A 17,641-nucleotide genomic window follows, 5' to 3' on the forward strand; every position below is an offset into this window, starting at 1 on the left:
AAAATGTGGTGCTTACAATAAAATGCTGTTAAAAATCAAGCGTTTAAACTGCTTACTGTATAAGGCTAAAGAGGGGGCCTTAAAATAAAAAGAGTGTCTTGTTGAAAGCCGACTATACCCATCCATCTGACAATGAACTCATCCATCTGACACCGTGTTCCAAACCCCGGGCATAGTTACAAACCTTTGGATTAAGTCTCATTAAATCACCTCCAATGCTCTAGTCAAATGCCAAGTTGCTCATATTTTCTATTACTTCATTATTATCCTCTACAGATACAAATACGTCATCGGAAAAATCGGTGCCAGTTGAGGCAAAGGCCAGGAGCTGGGTTTTTTTATGATAATGAAAACATAACGTTGGCATGGGTATCTACCTTTGACAAGTTTATTGTTTTTGAAGTCATATTTCTCCATGTTAACTTTCCAACACAGTCCCCCCCTCCCCCCCCCCCCCCCACCCCTCTACCCGTATTTTTGAGCTGAAATACATGATTTCATCATAATCAGATTTACACCACTGTTATATGACTTTACTGCTCCAAAACAATTTAACATGTTAACATCCCATTATGATCGTGTGCAAAAAGTGCCACAGAGTCACATAAACATGTGCTGGTGAAGTCTATTGGAGCTCAATCTTGTGACTCTAAATGTGTCTTTCAACTTCTCAGCGATGGTTCACATTCACACTACGGGGATGTTTAGCATTAACGGGGTAGTTCAGTAATTTGGAAAATATGCACATTCTCTATCTTGCCAAGCATTAGATGAGAAGATTGCTACCACTCCCAAAATTCATCCGTTAAGTATGAAGCTAGAGCCAGGAGACGGTATGCTTAAATCCTGGAAGCACGGGGCCCTCTGTCAACGCACTATTTTTGCACCAATCGAACAAACAAGATATAACATGTTAATTGGGAAACGTATCTCTCTGCTAAGCTAAGCTAAGTTAAGCTATATGCTAATTGCCTCCTAGCTCTGGCTCCATACTTAACAACAAATACATGCGAGTGGTGGTATCCATCCTCTCATCTGGCTCTTTGCAAGAGTAAGCGAATAAGCATCTTTCCCGAAATGTCAAACTATTCCTTTCATAAAATATTAGATTTCTGGCCCCGAGCGACAGAAGCATGCGTGAGTTACTACGGCTGGTCTGGGGAACATATTGGTCACCACTGGGCTGAACTAGAGGCTCATCTGTCTTAATATTAATTCCCCTCTATGTAAGATGAATCTGAGGCCAACGGTTCGAGCAGCCAGGTACATTTTGATGTCGTCAGATGAAGGAGACGAGACATGATCACAAGGTGCTGTTATTTTTCCCTTGTTGATAGAATCTCTGTAGAACAATTCAAACCAATGAGGGGCTAAAAACACCTATTAGGAAATGCGGTTTGAAGGCTGATCAGACGCCAAGACAACACACAGCAGTCTTAGCTAATTTAAAGCAGGACTTTGCTGTTCTGGAAAGTTGTCATGGCAGTTGATTTTCATTGTGTCCTCAGTCTGGAGGTAGAATAATTAAGGCGACGGTAAAACTCCAACTTAAGTGCTCCTCTTCCCGAACCCATTTCCAACATCATTGGGTCGACATTTTCCGACTGAACTCTCTGCTGGCCCGCCCTGCTCTCTTACCTTTCTGTTACACCCGTGCCCACTGCACCAACACAGTGGTCTCATTGAAATGAATGAGGAGCTTTAGTAATGACTCATGTCTAAGCCGAAGACCGTAATGACTGTAATGCGCCATTAAACCGGTGCTAAAACTTTTATCACATTAGGTAACTAACTTGATTGGTTCAAACTGTGCACACAATGAGAGGGGCTGGGAAGTCTACAGAAAAGGTGAGATTGTAAATACGTATGAAACAACGCATGGCTAAAAAGTTGTAGGCTATTACATGAAGCAGACAAGCCCCTGCCTGCAAGCACGGTATGGAAACTGTATTGGTATTTTATGTCTCTCTCTCATTTATCGACCTGTGAAAATCTGTCAAGTTGACTTATTCCTCCATACCACGCTTTAGATGAAGGTGAAACATGCGTTCCTCTATAGGAATGTATCTCCATATGTCTCTGGGCTATTGAACAGTGCTCCTCAGCTGCTGTGATCCCTTCAAAGTCAATCAGCCTTGGCCCGACGTCTGGGAGGGAAAACTGTTGTTGAAAATGATTATTAGCATTTGTTTAATTCTGCTCGAGCTCCACACAGATGGACCAGGACAGCTCATATGGTGTTGGGTAAATGAAGTGCCGAAATCTACTTTCTCATGGCACATTGTATTGTCCTACATGTCAAAACTCATCTGGTGCTCCACGCAAGTTAAAACAAAGTTTTGCGAGTGCCGGACCTGACTTCATTTCCATGATTTTTTTTTTGTTTGCCGCTCACTCCCACCCTGTCTGACTTTAGTGGTGGTTGTAAATGTTACACCCCAGTGGCTGAGGAAACAGACTGACAGACGGAGAGCACAACAACACGTAGAAAAACAATCTGGATTTACAGCCGTTAGCCAGCCGAGCAAAGACGTAATCAGTCCGTCTGGTCCTTGGTGCTCACAATAGACGTAGTTAGTTATCGTTTAGCTGTCATTGAAAAGCGCTTAAGAGGCTAGATTTACTGATACACAGAGGGACACTAGCAGATGTGGAATAAACAGAAACAAAAGCAATTCAGTGTGTGTGTGTGTGTGTGTGTGTGTGTGTGTGTGTGTGTGTGTGTGTGTGTGTGTGTGTGTGTGTGTGTGTGTTTGTACAGGCTTACGCTCCCCTAAACGCTTGACAGCAGATGAAACACAAAGCAGTATGGACACAAAAACAATGCATAAGCAGACAGGATTACATTTGACCCCAGTGAACGGAAGTGTTGCCTCATCCAAACATTCTAGCCATCCAATTTCTGATAAATCTGAAACTGGGGATTGTGAAGATATGCATCGCTCTCTCTCCACCCTTCTTGGCAAATGCGATTACGACCATTAAAAAAAAAATGGATTCGGAAAAAATAAAGGGGAAAACATTGCAGATTGGAAAGCCATCTCATGCCGAAGGAAAGTTCATACATGGAAAGTCTAGGATGCAGTTTCCTCAAAAGGCTTCCAAAGCAATATTTTTGACTCAATGTAATATTAATCACTCAGAGTCCGCGTTTGAAAAAAAAAAAAAAACATCCACGATTGGGGAGCTTGAGGAGATCTTGTGAAAGAGCCCGGCCCTAGCTCCTCTCAGGCTCTGGATGGAAAAGTCACATCACAACAGGAGCTGCCTGGGCCTGGCTGGCTGGCTGGCTGGCTGACTGAGGCAAAGACACGGGCCAACAAAACGGGAGCACATGGGAGGGACACAAGGAGCAAAACATAGGGTGTTTATAGGGGTTGTGAGAGCAACTTTACAGCTAGCTTAGTGCCGCTGGTACATTTGAATGCATGCATTAACAATGGAGGAGGGCCACTTCACTGCTAATTGATTCAAAGCTAAAACTAATCGGTATTTAAGAGTCACACTGGATCAAATGACCGTGACGGTGAAATGTGCAAAAGGGTCGACAAAACGAACAGAGGATTATCACCTGATTACGCAGTTTTAGCTGTCAGCTCATTGTTTTGGTTCACACTCACCACTATCTCGCCTTGTTTCCATTTGCAGCAGGTGACTGTTTTTCACACTCACTCACTCACACACACACACACACACACACACACACACACACACACACACACACACACGCACGCACGCACGCACACACACACACACACACACACACACACACACACAAAATGCTCTAGAAACCCACTGTACTCTACCATTAATCACCCTGACTTTTCCCCCAGGCAGATAAATCTTTCCTTGAACCAGTCAAATATCTCTATATTCAAATGATTCTCTGGCACAAATCCATGATCCCGGGAGCATAAATCTAAATGACTGTAGTGATCTGATCATTCCTCTTTACAGGTGGTGGATGGGAATAAATCATTGTTGAGAAGAACTTCTGGATGGATTACCGTGCAATTTTGGTGCAGACATCCCGCGCCCTTGTGAATGCCCTGACTTTTCATCGCGCATCATCATTTTCTAGGCCTTCTGTCCAAAACATTTTGGCGGCCTCGCTTTATCCATCTTACAAAAAGCATTACAGAGTGACAGAGAGACTAGCCTGGCTCTTAAACTTGTTCTTCTGTAATGCAAAAAGCTGGCCTTTAAAACTTCTGTTAACTTAGGCCTATATGTGATGCATTATTATCGAATGCGTTGTTACCAGTGCTGGGAATAACGCCGTTTAAAATAACGGCATTAGGTAACGCCGTTCTTTTTTCAGTAACGGGGTAATCTAACTAATTACTTTTTCCGTCGTTACAACGCCGTTATCGTTACTGAACGTTAAATGCGGTGCGTTACTATGAATTGATTGAATAAACTGTGTAATCCGAACGCACCCCTGGCTCCATAGCCTACTACACAAACTGCTAGTGAGGAGACCGGTGTGTTTTATTCAGTGTGGATGACATTATAACTGTCAGTTAGCGCCGTCACGTCAGTCAGCCGGAGCGCCTGTTAAGTGAAGTTTCTTTTTCTTTCTCTCTCTGTTGTGTGAGCTTGCACGTTGCCGCACTAACCACCTATCAATCCACGGTTGAAACGTGCTCTCCCTGAGTTTGTTTGCATCGCCCTTGTGAGTAAGTGCATGTAGTTTCCCGATCTCTATAAATTGTAATTTATGCACGTTATTAAACGGCCGCGATTCGCCGGTTGCATCAGCTGTTTAGCGTGTCATCACGAGCCGAATATTGCTATTGTTCTTTTCCTGGGATCTGTATGCTGCTGTGCATGTTAAAGAAGGAAATAAACAGGATAAATCCTCTCCTCCTCTCATCGTCTCATGCTTCATAGTCTGACGTTTTTGGCTGTTTTAGCCGACACCCCTGAAGTGAATCCAGTGATATTAGCAGATCAGCACTAGCCTGGCTGCGCCCGCCTACCTACTTCCGGCCAAATTTCATTTTCCCTTCAGTAGTCAGTCTGGTGACGGGGCGTATTAGTGGGATTCTGCTCGAACAAATTTCTGTGTCCAATCAGCGAAGAGAGCGAGCGAGTGGCTGAGAACGATGACGTCGAAGTCGCGCTCCAGTTTCAGTTGCCAGAAGCCGGCTCATGACACACGTGACGACCAAACGTTATGCGATTGGTTGGCTAATCCAGAGTGGCACTGGGCAGATCCAATAGTTTTAAACTTTAACAGACACCCGCCTCCAAGTGAGTGAACGTTTGCCAATTACAGCACTGCCAGACCTTCTGTACAAATGAAATGAAGTACGATGGTCTGGTAGCACCAGGCTAGATCAGCACGGTACATCCAGCAGTTTCCTCTACTACTTTTGTTGAGAACAAAATAGGCCTACTTGAAGTGCAGGATAGGCCTAAACCTCTTGCTGTCTGTTGATGTGCAATAAATATTGAAGGTTATGTAGCCTACAAGTAGGCCTACCTGTCTGTTCTACTCATTTCAACTGACTTGTGAAAACTGCTCAGAAAAATCCAAATTGACAACTTTTTTTTTTTTTTTTTTACACTAGGCTAACGCAAATAGTTACTTTCCCTGGTAACTAATTACTTCTATTGTAAAGTAATTCAGTTACTAACTCAGTTACTTTTTGGAACAAGTAGTGAGTAACTATAACTAATTACTTTTTCAAAGTAACGTTCCCAACACTGGTTGTTACACACCCACACATATTGTGATAGTTTAAAGCGGAGCTCTGTCAATAACAAGGTCTGTCTTATGTCACTAATTTGCCATTAAAAAGCTGTTATAATGTTCCTCCACAGCCGGTGTGCTTTTATTTAGTGGGAACCTCTTTAAGAAATCTTCTGCAAATATGAAAGTAATTACTGTGTGTGTGTGTGTGTGTGTGTGTGTGTGTGTGTGTGTGTGTGTGTGTGTGTGTGAGAGAGAGGGACAGAGAGAGAGAGCAAGAGAGAGAGTGAGAGAGAGAGAGAAAGAGAGAGAGAGAGGAGGCATTGAAATTTCTGAATGGAGGAAAATACCCAGAGTTAATTCAGTCATCAAGAATCCATGTGTGTGTGTGCGTTTGTGTGTGTGTGTGTGTGTGTGTGTATGTGTGTGTGTGTGTGCGTGTGTGTGTGAGTGTGTGTGTGTGTGTGTGTGTGTGTGTGTGTGTGTGTGTGTGTGTGTGTGTGTGTGTGTGTGTGTGTGTGTGTGTGTGTGTGTGTGTGTGTGTGTGTGTGTGTGTGTGTGTGTGTGCAAGCCAAGCACTGAGGCCCTTCTTGGTGCCCTGGTTGGTAAAAAAATAAATTAAAGCAGCAGATGTGTGAGGATGATGTCACTCATGTGCCACCGAAAAGACTTACACTGATGCCGAATGAGCTCACATGGAGGGAGGGGGTGGTGGGTGGTGGGTGGTGGGGGGAGCAATAGTGTGAGAAACAGACAGCACACATAGGCCTACTGTAGCGCATGCAATACAATGATTTACATGTTAGATAAATCTACCCCGCCGTAAATAAAAGCCTTGATGAAAGCGGAAGAATTCAGCTTGCAGGGAAAAAAATGACGTTCAAAATATATGTCCCTACAACACAGACATTAATCAGTGTGTTTGGTTTGCCATGAGCGACTGACTGCATTGGAGAAGAATCTTTAATAAAAAATTAAAAAATAAAAACTTTTAAAAAAATCCTTAAAACTGCTACGAGCAACTTTTTAATATTTCTGAAACAGTCTAATTTTTCCTCTGATGATCATTAATAACATGTAAAAGCAAAAGAGACCATCAGTGCAAAGAATGCTATTTTTATATAGTTTTTCTTAATGCCTTTGCCATGGGTACGCTCACCCAGGAACAACAGCTGGGGTAAAAAAAAAACACTACCGCTTTTGTCCAAAGGGGGTGCAAGAATGAACAAAAACTGAAAGGTTCCTCGGAGCACCTTTAAAGAAAAAAAAAAGTGAAAGAATGAATAGAGGAACTGGGCCAGGCTGGGAGTATAACAAACAAAGAGGAGTTGATGTAGTCGAGGAATATAATTAAAAAGCCCATCAGTGAGAAAGTGGGTGAGTGTGAAAAAATTAGCTCGGGGCAGCGGGAATAATGCTTCTAGGGCTTCTTTTTCTAAGACTTTCTACCGACTAGGGCTACTGCTCCGACTGCCAATATTGCATCTGTTTCTGTATATGTACAGCAGTGAGGATGGAAAAATCCCCTGGCAGGGAGGATCTCCATCACACAAGGACACACACACACACACATGCATGCAGACGTTTAAAACCTGCGACTCTGCTGCCCTCACCGTATCAACATTTTGATCTCTTATATAACAGACTCTATAACTGTTCAACTTAGCCCCTACCCCCTCTACCAACGCTTGATTTTCACCAGACCTAATCTCTTGCCACATCCCCCTCTGTCCTCAAAAGTCATTCTCCTCTTCCTTCCCCACCAGCGACCAACACTTCACGCTACATTTCGAGGGGGGATAGGCGTTTTAATTCGATTGACGATCAAAGGCTGGTTCTTATTACAGAGCTGCAGTCTAGACTTATTAGCCAAATCTTGTAGACTTTTACTATGTTATGTATTCTCCCCCCCCATTTCAAACTGGACTCAGGCCCGTGAAAGGCCTGTGGCAGGTGAAACAGAACCAGAAGAGGAAATGAGTTGAAAAGCCCCACAAAAGTCTCCCCCACAGGCTGAAAACTCATGTACATGCTGTCATGGGGAACTAATCTTTTCTATTCTTATTTTTTTTCAACTCTGCGAGACAGGAGGTAGACAATCTACCATTGCTACAATTGAGGTAGCTTTTGACCTTGAGTCCTTTTCCCCCCCCCCCTCTCTCTTCCTTTTTAAAATACCTTCTGTTGTGTGACCCAGTCATTTTTTCCATGCTGGTCTCTCTGTGCTCCATAGTTTCCCATGTGGAGATGTGTTTAGACGATGAAATATAACAGAGCAGAATGATGAATGGATTTTGATGGATTCGTGCAAAAAGAATACAGACGAGTGTCTCCTCTGTCCAGCATGATCTCATTATGTGTGACATCATGAAGTCAGCTGAGAGCGGTTTCGAGCGTTCAAATGGCTTGTTATGATCATTGAATTCCACCGTACACCGGGGTTTCAGACACCAGGGTTTCAGATAACAAGCTGATAAGAGTTCTCACGGTGATTCTCGGTCATCCAGGACATTGGCTGTCAAAGGCAAGTGGAAGAAGGCTTATCAGACGCTGTTTGACCATCCAACAACTGCTTCATTTGAAGCATATACCGAGGCTGTGATTAAATGTTTAGACAGCCCTGTCTCGTGAATAATTTATGAAGGTTTCATAGGTATACAACACTTGAATGAGGTAATATTGACTATCATAAGAAGCGACCATACATGCAACATGAGGACAAAGGCATTTACATTTTCAGCAACTTACAGTAACTGCCTATTTACTTACTGTAGGCCTAAGCTCACTTTACATTCTTCTTTCTCCTGCATGCACATGTGTCAAAGGCTCTGTTTTCCAGCCAGTGTATTAAAAGGAGATTCTGCTTCTGCTGCTGCTTTTAACACTGCCAGCTTTCCACAGCGTATTGGTAAAGGTTAAGACGGGAAAAGCTGCAGACACCGCTCAATGTGTTGGCATATATGGAACCATGCTAATAGAATTCATGTCTTGTTCAACCTCACGTAGACTCATGCATGCGACTTTGATCGGGATACCTTTGGTTACGGGGTTCAAAGCTGAAATGTACATTGTTTGATCTCAACGGTTACCATAAGAAGTTTTTTTTAAACTTTAATTTTCTTAATTTTTTGCATTTGTTGAAGTCACGCGCCTGTCGGAACCGGTATAAGTTGTCCTGCTGTGTTGTTTTGAATGGTAATGTCTACAGGATGTAAACAATGTTTCTTAGATTTTTAATGGAATCAAAACAGCATGCACCTATTTTTGGGTACACGTTACTGTATCGCAGCCAGTGCAGCATGTTGTGTGAGTTTAGTCCAGCCTTTTGCTGGGAATATTGTTCGCAGGCTTCAGTCCATAATGTTTTCTTACTTTTACCCTTTGTGTGACATTTGGAGTTGCGTCACACATGTACCGGCCCTCTCTCATATGCCGGTGGGGGGTCCTTTGTGATCTATTACTCTATACGTGTTTTCACCCCTCTTTATCCACACTCCACATTTAGTCTTTAGATCAGTCATGTCTTTCTTTTGATCTACTGTAGAATGCTTTCTCGTCCACACCTTGTCAAATCTGTCACCCAATCGCCTTGTAAACGCCGTGTTACTGATTAGATAAGGTCCTCTCCCCTTTCATCTCTCTCCATTTGCAGCATTTCTTCCCCCCCCATCATACTTCACTCTTTGCTGAACTGGGCCCAAATATTCCAACGGATCAGATGATTTGTTAGAGTTTAAAACGTGTGTATCAAATTGATTGTGATACTATCAAAGCAGAAACCAGGTCAGGATTTCATAGTCACGCGGATTGCGGAAGCCTGTGTGTACTTTAAACACACACTTCAAGAAACCAAAGGAGGAGTTCCATGACAAGAAAAACCTTATTGTCATTACTTAAACTCAATTTTATTGCTGCTTCCCATTTAACAATAATCTCCAGTTTAAGTCGTGTTTATATATCAGAAGTACAGCAGCCAAGCCTTCAGGCATACAGTGATTAATGGCAATTGTAGCTCTTTCCTGGCTTCCCTACAAGAGAAACCAGAGAAGCTGCCCTTCTAGCTACTGTCTGTCACCTTATAGCATTTTTTATGAATACCTACAAATCATCAAGGAGGACAGGGAAATATTTGAGTTCAACCCAGTGGGATCACTGTTGAGCAGGCACCGAGTCAAGTCTGCTGCACACAAAGGCACATTATTGCGTTGTAATACTCCTCTAGATACTCCTCTTTTCTTCTAAGTCTTTCCCCCTGTGATATGCTGAGCGCCCCGGCCAAAGGCGGCCCGCCGAGTGCTGACTCCCAGCAAAAGGATGAAAGAAGGCGGCCAAAAGTTTGAGAGAAAAACTTATCCGCTGTCTTGATTAAATCCAGAGGGATTATTGAACCTAAATCCAACGGCCTTAATTGCCAAGATGAATAATACAGAAACGGAGAGCAGCAGCTTCAGAGCTTACGGATATGGAAAGAGAAACATACGGGGCAAAGGAAATCATTTCCAAACAACTTTTAAACAAGGTGTCAGGGTCATAAAGCTTTTTTCATTTGCAAGCTTAAAAAGCCTGCTCCAGTAACACTGATTTGCAAGCCTGTAAAATGAGCCACGAAACAATGCCGAGGTGAGGCTTTATGAGTGTAAATATGTGCAATTAATGGTCATTTTATGGCCACTAGGATCTCATTTCTGTAGCTAGTCTGAAGTTTTTTGTCCTAGTATGAGCTACATTTGGCAGAAGGGAAAGCGTTTTCATTTTATGAGGAGAAAAAGCAAGTGATCTCCATGTGGATTTGTCAGGCTTGGATCAATCCCACATAAACCTAACTGACCCCGGGCCTGCAGTGATTTATCACACTCCGCTGCCTAAACGATGTCCACGAGCCTTTGGACTGGCTGGTGCTGGTGACTGTTACATAACCGAGAAGAATTAACCAGACACAGTCACAACTTCTTCTTTTTGTTGCTCTAAAGCGTGGACTTTCTCAGAGAAAGGTTTTCCAGGTGAATAAATCTCAATGCTGACGGAGGCAGAGGAGACCACCAAGTCATGCAGAGCTGATGAAATACACTGTATACACCTATATATTGTAGTTAAGCTCTTGGTGATGCTTTTCTGTCTGCCCGGGTGCTTTTTTGCAACAGATTGACGAATCAATCACCCTTTTAGGCTGAGGTGTCAAAGCTTCCCACAAGAACCCTGCATGCTGCCTCAAACCCACTGCAATGTCTGATTCTTGGCTCTCAGCACCCGTTTGGAGGGCTCCCTCTCCAAGCCACTCAGACCCCGGGCTTGGACCCAAACGGGTGCCCTTAATTTAGCTCTGTCACCCTTTCTGCCAGGAACAACGGACTGGCGAATGCTGGAAAGTTTTACCCACCCTAACGCGCCCCACACACATCCTGCGTCTACCTCTGGAGCGCGTCGCATTACCTTACTGCTGCCTCTCTCGGACTTTTCTCGGACACACATGCAACGTCTCAGCAGCTGCTGCTGCAGCGCTGCTTCTAAAAGCCCTATCTTTCTACATAGAGTTTTCATAGATAATTCCCATTAAAAATGAAGTTCTTTCATGTCATCTATGATGCATATGATTTATATTGAGTCTGGACAGTAATCCGTGCGCCCCATTGCCATTTTTTTTCTTTTTTTTTGCCATATTTTCGCTTGTTGGAAGTTTTATTTTGAAGGGGACACACCAGGAAATGGTGAAACTACAGCGAAAGCTGCCAGTATGAAGTCAATATGACTCTCAACAGAGTATTTCAAAAATCACTTTACTGATATATACGGGAGAGAGAGAGGGGGGTGTGGTCGGGGAAGAAGAAGGCCGTAGACACAGATAGAGCAACGGAAAACTGTTGCGCTCATCATGATCTTTTTTATTTCTTCACTATATTGGATCTCTATATGTGTCATTTATCCAAAAATGAAATGCCAGAACTAATTGAAAATTAGGTTTTAAATCCCTCGGATTTTGATTGCACAATTAAATCGTGAAATAAAGGGATTATTCGCGTATACGACTGAGGGATGTTTTATTTTGAAATAAACACACCGGGTAAACGTGTAACTAGAGTGAATGCTGCTGGTATGACTGTCAACAGAGTATTTCTCTATCAGTTAGAGCACAGAGACGCGAGAGAGACGCGCTGCTCTCAGAAAAAAATAGGCGAGCCTCCTGAGGTGAAGGGGAGCGGCGCTGCAGACGTGCCTCCGACGCGCCTCAGCAGTGCGTCTGAGGTTGGATGTGTGCTCGCTTTACGTTGATTTCACAGTCTGTGACCAAAAGTCAGACGCAGACGCGAGGTAGACGCGCAGTAGAGGTAGGATGTGTGTGGGGCGCGTAATGTTGAACACTTCACTTTTTTCGTGTGGCTGTCCAGTCCAAATGGGACAATGGCAGCTTGTGTACAGCAAACAGCACACACAATTCACATCAGGGAAACAATGTGGGACAGCTCTGCAGGGCGGGGGATAGCCAGGAGCCTGGGAATGAGATGACAAAGCTGTAAGGGGGTTTGGGAAGACAGAAAAGATGGAAGATGTTTCAACCAGTCATCTTTTACTGTAGGCGTTTGATGCTGTCAAACATGTGTCTCCAAACCTTTTATGTCTGATGATCCAGACAGCCCTTTCAGAAGAAGTCAAGTAACCACATCGGCCTCAAGCACCGTGTATTAATTTACATGTGTTCATTATAATTATTAATTTTAAACCTAATGTTATGTTACCATATTGATTACACTACGTAATTGGATGTGTTAAAATAACTGTGCATTGCCCCCACTGGAGACCTCAGAGGTTTCTGTGGTGTATCAACCATATCCATCTTGACATAGTTTCCAACACTGTCTGTGTTCAAAAGGCTACAGATGTATTGAAATTGGGAACAAGTCTGAATAAGTATTATCATTTTATCCCTGACAGTTTATGTGGTTTTCTCTCTCTTGGCAAACCAATATTTACCTTTTGAAATGTTAGACAACGTTAACACTGTTATGCAAGAAAAATACAAACCTCAGTGTGTGTGTGTGTGTGTGGTAATGCACGCCATAATTTGACCAAGCATACCACGTATACCATGACAATGAAAATAAGGATGTGAAACAAAGCTACATATGAGTCTCATTTGCGTGCTTGGGTCCACCCACAGAGAAGCCGCACCAACAGCGGGGCTCCTATTACCCAAAGTGCGTGTATCTGTGTGTTGAATAAAGCCAAACACAACTGTCTTCTTTGTTGCAATTGAAAATTCTGTCAACATGTGTTGAAACTCCATCCAGGGCAGGCTATCTGTGTATGTCCCAGAGCTACTTGGATGGGCATTCCTCAAGAGCCTGATTGAGAGTGAAAATATGATAAGCCACATAAATGAATAATGTGTGTGTGTATATCTCACTTTCAGATTTTTGCACGAGAAGAGTTTTTTGGGAAAGAGAAACAGGGACAAAGAAGAAAGACCGATTTAAGAGAGTAAGCAGAGTTAAACTCAGTGACATTACCTTAATATTTTCCTCTCCTCACTTCCAGAGGGTAAGAAACTCTATCTTAAGTAAGTTCCATTTTCTTTTATATTTTTTTTTATACAATTTTTGGAAAAGGGAAATAATTTCTTGGCACACCCTGACGTTTGCACAGCAAAAAGTAGGTCACCTTTAGAGGAACCTTCATTTTATAAATGGAGACTTCTGTTTTTTAAGGCTGGCAATTTCTCCCAAATGAAACAACTGTAGTTGCTGTGCTTGTATTCATGGTTGCGATACATTTGAAGCAGCTCTTTGTCTAAAAGCAGTCAGTTGTCAGTAGTGTGTCTGTTCCCGCAGGCTTCCTTCTGCAGCTGGTCTGCCACATCAGTAGGATTTTGATATGCGTAAATCCCAAAAGGCCTGTTGTTGAGATTTAACAATCCCTATCCATGTTCTAACTAAGCACATACGTTATAATTCACTGTGTGTTTAAATCAAGCTGTTTAATTTACATGCTTTTACTTTTATTGAATTATAACTCCATTCGGCCTATCCTCACCGAATGGATACACAATTTATTACAGCCAAAAGCGTGCTGATCCCAGTCTCACGATAGGAGTCTGGTCAACATGTGTTTGAACTCACAGTGTCAACCGCAAACCCAGTTCACCTCAGCATAGTGACATACCACTTCCAGAAAACAGTGTGACTGGCAATCTGGTAAACCCTAATCACTGACAAAAAGAGTTGAGCCACGTAGATGACAGGAGATTTACGAGCTGGAAGCCATTTGTATGGTTAATGTGAAATTGTGCTGAAGGAAAACCTCCTCTTTTATACATAAAACAAACTCCTAAGTCACACAAGATCTACTTTTGAAAGTCTGTCTGGGCCGATGCCATGAATGTGTAACTCCCATATAATCACTGTTTAAATGCACATGATAAAGTTTTTTTTCCCAAAGAGAAATGAGTGCGTTCAAGTCAAGGAACCAAAGGGCATCAACAGCAGGAAACCTTGGCAAACACTGCCCCCTTTTGGTATTACTGTAAAGAAGGAGCACATAAACTTATAAGACGGTCTGGTTAATGACTGAAAACTACTTCAACTCGGATAGCTTCTCTGGTTTAAGCCATCTGGTTTACAGTAGGCCTACTGGACATACAGTAAATGCCCTAGATAGCATAAAATGTCCTCCAAACACGAGTGCAAGGCTGTGGTTTCTCTGCAAGCACTGTTTTTTTAAATATGATTCTGATGGACCGCAGCCAACTTGGCAATACCATGGAAAATAAACTCTTTTTAAGAGGTTTGTGGAAAAATGAATGTCGATAGCCATTATGTAGTGAAATACGGGATGATAGCTGAGAATGAAAGCCAGAGTCGACTGGTTCCTAAATTGTTAATCTTACATGCCTCACCAAATTTGGTTTAAAAAAAAGCTTCATTTCCTTAACTTCAACATGCCTTAAAAACTTTTTCTTTTTAATGTGAAAATCCATCAGACACCCAGTAACAGGGATTTGTATTGACCTCTGGTGGGACCATAAAGTTTGCACTGTAGCCTGTGACTACAATCACGTTTCATTTTCTCAGTCACAAACGGTTTTAAAGGGCTCCGGGGATATACTGTATACCATAGTATATAGAAACAGCAGAATGAAGCAACCATAAAGCCTTTACAATTTAAATACTATAATTTTATTATAATACATCAAAAACATGGATTGCAATACATTTGTATTATTTTTACTGCAACGTATCCTGACATAGGAAGCTGAATATTTTCTCTGGCTATCCGACACCTAGTTCACATATATGGCAGCAAATATTTGGGTGTGATTAACAAAATGCCAGCCTTGATGTGGAAGGTGTCCAATTTGTGCGCATCAAAAAAGCATAGAGGGTTAGGAACAGACCTGGGATTACACGAAAACTACTTGCAAATAATTATTTGAATTTTATCGCCCCTGTGCAGGGTTGGGATTTTTTTTGCCATAAAGCCATTGTAATGTGCAATGAGTATTTTAAAGTTAACTTGATCAACTTTAATGCAGCTGATCATCTGAAAACTCCATGCAAGGCAAAGGTGACTTATTTGCAACAACTGTTTGATCCAGGTCCGGGTTGGGGGGGGAGAAAGGGGTTCTACTTTTTGGCCGTCTGCAGACGCTCGCTCACATTCTCCCAGTTGATGACATTCCAGATAGCCTTCACATAGTCCGGACGCACATTTTTGTACTGCAGGTAGTAAGCATGCTCCCATACATCGATACCGAGGAGGGGGATGAGACCTAAGGGGCAGAAACAGGAAAACCATTACTCTGATGGCAGCATGGCCAAATAACATAAAATGACTATAACAAGAAAGTCTTATTTTCTACATACTTGTTGTTCCCTGCAGGGGATCCTGGTTAGGACACGCAGCAATACGAAGTTTCCCGCTGTCCTTCTCGTAGCCTAGCCAGCCCCATCCTGAGCCCTGCACCGCCACTGTAGCAGCAGACATCCTCTCCTTCATCTTCTGGAAGGAGCCAAAGTCCCGCTGAATGGCCTCCATCAGCTCCCCTACAAGATGTAACAAACAGGTGTTACCTCAGAGAAATACTGGCCGTAAAAAGCAGGACACACAGTCAGAAGACATTTAATTTGAGTAATTATTTAGTTTACATGCTAGTGTGTGCTGAATGACGTAACCATAGCATTTGTTATGATGGCAATTTTAACCACTAGGGGGCAGGATGACCAAAGCAAGTCAGTGTGTTGACCAGCTGCTTTTAATGTTGCAGTGACATTGGAACACTGGCTGCGTTTTATATTGGTGGCTGGAGAAGGTGGTGAGACTCATACAGACAAAACAGTCTTTGTGAGCTGCACAGTAGGTAACCCTGACCACTGGCAACACCATTCACATTACAAAATAATTTGTTGCTCAATTCAGCTTTAAGTTCTATACAAAGCAAAAGCGGTTTAGGAAAAATAAGACCAGTTTTGGCTGCATTTCCACTTTACCCTGAGGCTCGCCTCCACCGTTTGGAGAGAGGTTTGTCCAGAAGATGGTGTGGTTAATGTGACCTCCTCCATTGAACTTCAGAGCGGGCTGCAGTGCAACCTGCGCCGTCACATCTCCTAAAGTCAAATACATGCAGGTGAATAAGAAGACATCAGATCGGTCAAACCAGAGTGACTGTTGACATGCAAGACATGAACATTTAGAATATATGGTTTAAAAATGTGTCCTGATAGTCAGCCTTTAGACAACCCAATGTACTTGATAATAAATCCATCTTTACATCTCCATTTACAGAAGCCAGTCACTGATTGGCTCTTTCTTTGGACATCTTGTTTGTACCCTTTGCCAGCGCCTCCTGATATTTCTCCTCTGTAACGTTAAGGTTGTTGACGTATGTGGCGTGGTGCTTGCTGTGGTGCAGCTGCATTATCTCTGCATTGATGTGGGGCTCCAGGGCGCCATAGTCGTAGGCTAGGTCAGGGAGCGTGTGCTTCTGCCTGGATGCAGCTACCTGGTTTACGGTATGGCTGAGGCTGGCTGCACAGCTGGAACAAAAGCAGAGGGAAAAATTTACTAGCCACAGCTTTCAAAGTATAGTATATCTTTAAGTCAGGTCTGGAGAACTTGGCACATGTTTCAAGCATGACCCCATTTTCGGTTTACAAACAAAACTAACTTACAAAGATGTCTGTCTGCTTTGACGGTTGAGCAGTTTAAGCTACAACAGTTTGATTAGCAACTGGCCTGAAGTGACCTTAATGCCTTGTGCTGATTTTGATCAACACACAGTAGTAAAGTGCTAACATATTGCCTGAATGTATTTGTGGTACAGAGCAAAAGGTATGAACAAGTTTGTCCAAATACAACAACATTAATTGACCAAATCACGAGGAAGGCCATGACAGCTGCAGGACTGTGCGATAATTAAACAAAATCCTACCACACATGCTAACCTCTCTGAGCTGCTAAACTAAGTTAGCATCCTAGCTAGCTAACTGTTAGCTCTGAATGAACAACTGTATCAAGTTCATGGTCAGTCGCAGTAAAGAAGGAGCCATCGGTCCTGAGTCCGTTGCATTTAGTATGAGGTAGAGGCACTAAAAGGTCATGTATATCTGGTTTACCTGCGTATTTGAACAACTCTGCCAAGCATGTTCATGATAGTGTTCACAGGATAGATAGGACAGTGCAGACACACAGCGGTAACTGCCCTTGAAATGTGCTTTTTCAACTTGACAGCACAGCCGACCGTACCACTGTCCTCATGAGGGGGGTTTCAAGGAAGCGTAAAGGAATTACTTAATTAGCTGCGACTACTGAAGCCCCTTCTACTTTCAGAACTACCAATAAAAAAGATATACTGACATGTGTGGTGAAAACGGGTTAGTTGGAAATATGTTGTTCAAACATGTCAAATTATGTGTTTTACCTTTCCCCCCATCCATCAAAAACATTTCAACTCAC

General features: G+C 42.8%; 1 protein-coding gene across 1 annotated transcript; it reads right to left on the reverse strand.

Moving 5' to 3' along the window:
* Nucleotides 1-14,848: 14,848 nt before the first annotated feature.
* On the reverse strand, nucleotides 14,849-17,394 carry sod2 (superoxide dismutase 2, mitochondrial). Its single transcript, XM_080047773.1, has 5 exons — nucleotides 17,302-17,394; nucleotides 16,517-16,722; nucleotides 16,177-16,293; nucleotides 15,553-15,732; nucleotides 14,849-15,458 (listed from the first exon to the last, which is right to left on the reverse strand). Exons 1-5 carry the CDS (start codon nucleotides 17,334-17,336, stop codon nucleotides 15,313-15,315), a joined length of 684 nt encoding a protein of 227 aa, XP_079903899.1. The 5' UTR covers nucleotides 17,337-17,394; the 3' UTR covers nucleotides 14,849-15,312.
* Between the last annotated feature and the right edge of the window lie 247 nt (nucleotides 17,395-17,641).

The sequence above is a fragment of the Ammodytes marinus genome, assembly GCF_949987685.1.
Source record: "Ammodytes marinus genome assembly, chromosome: 19".
NCBI lineage: Eukaryota > Metazoa > Chordata > Actinopteri > Uranoscopiformes > Ammodytidae > Ammodytes > Ammodytes marinus.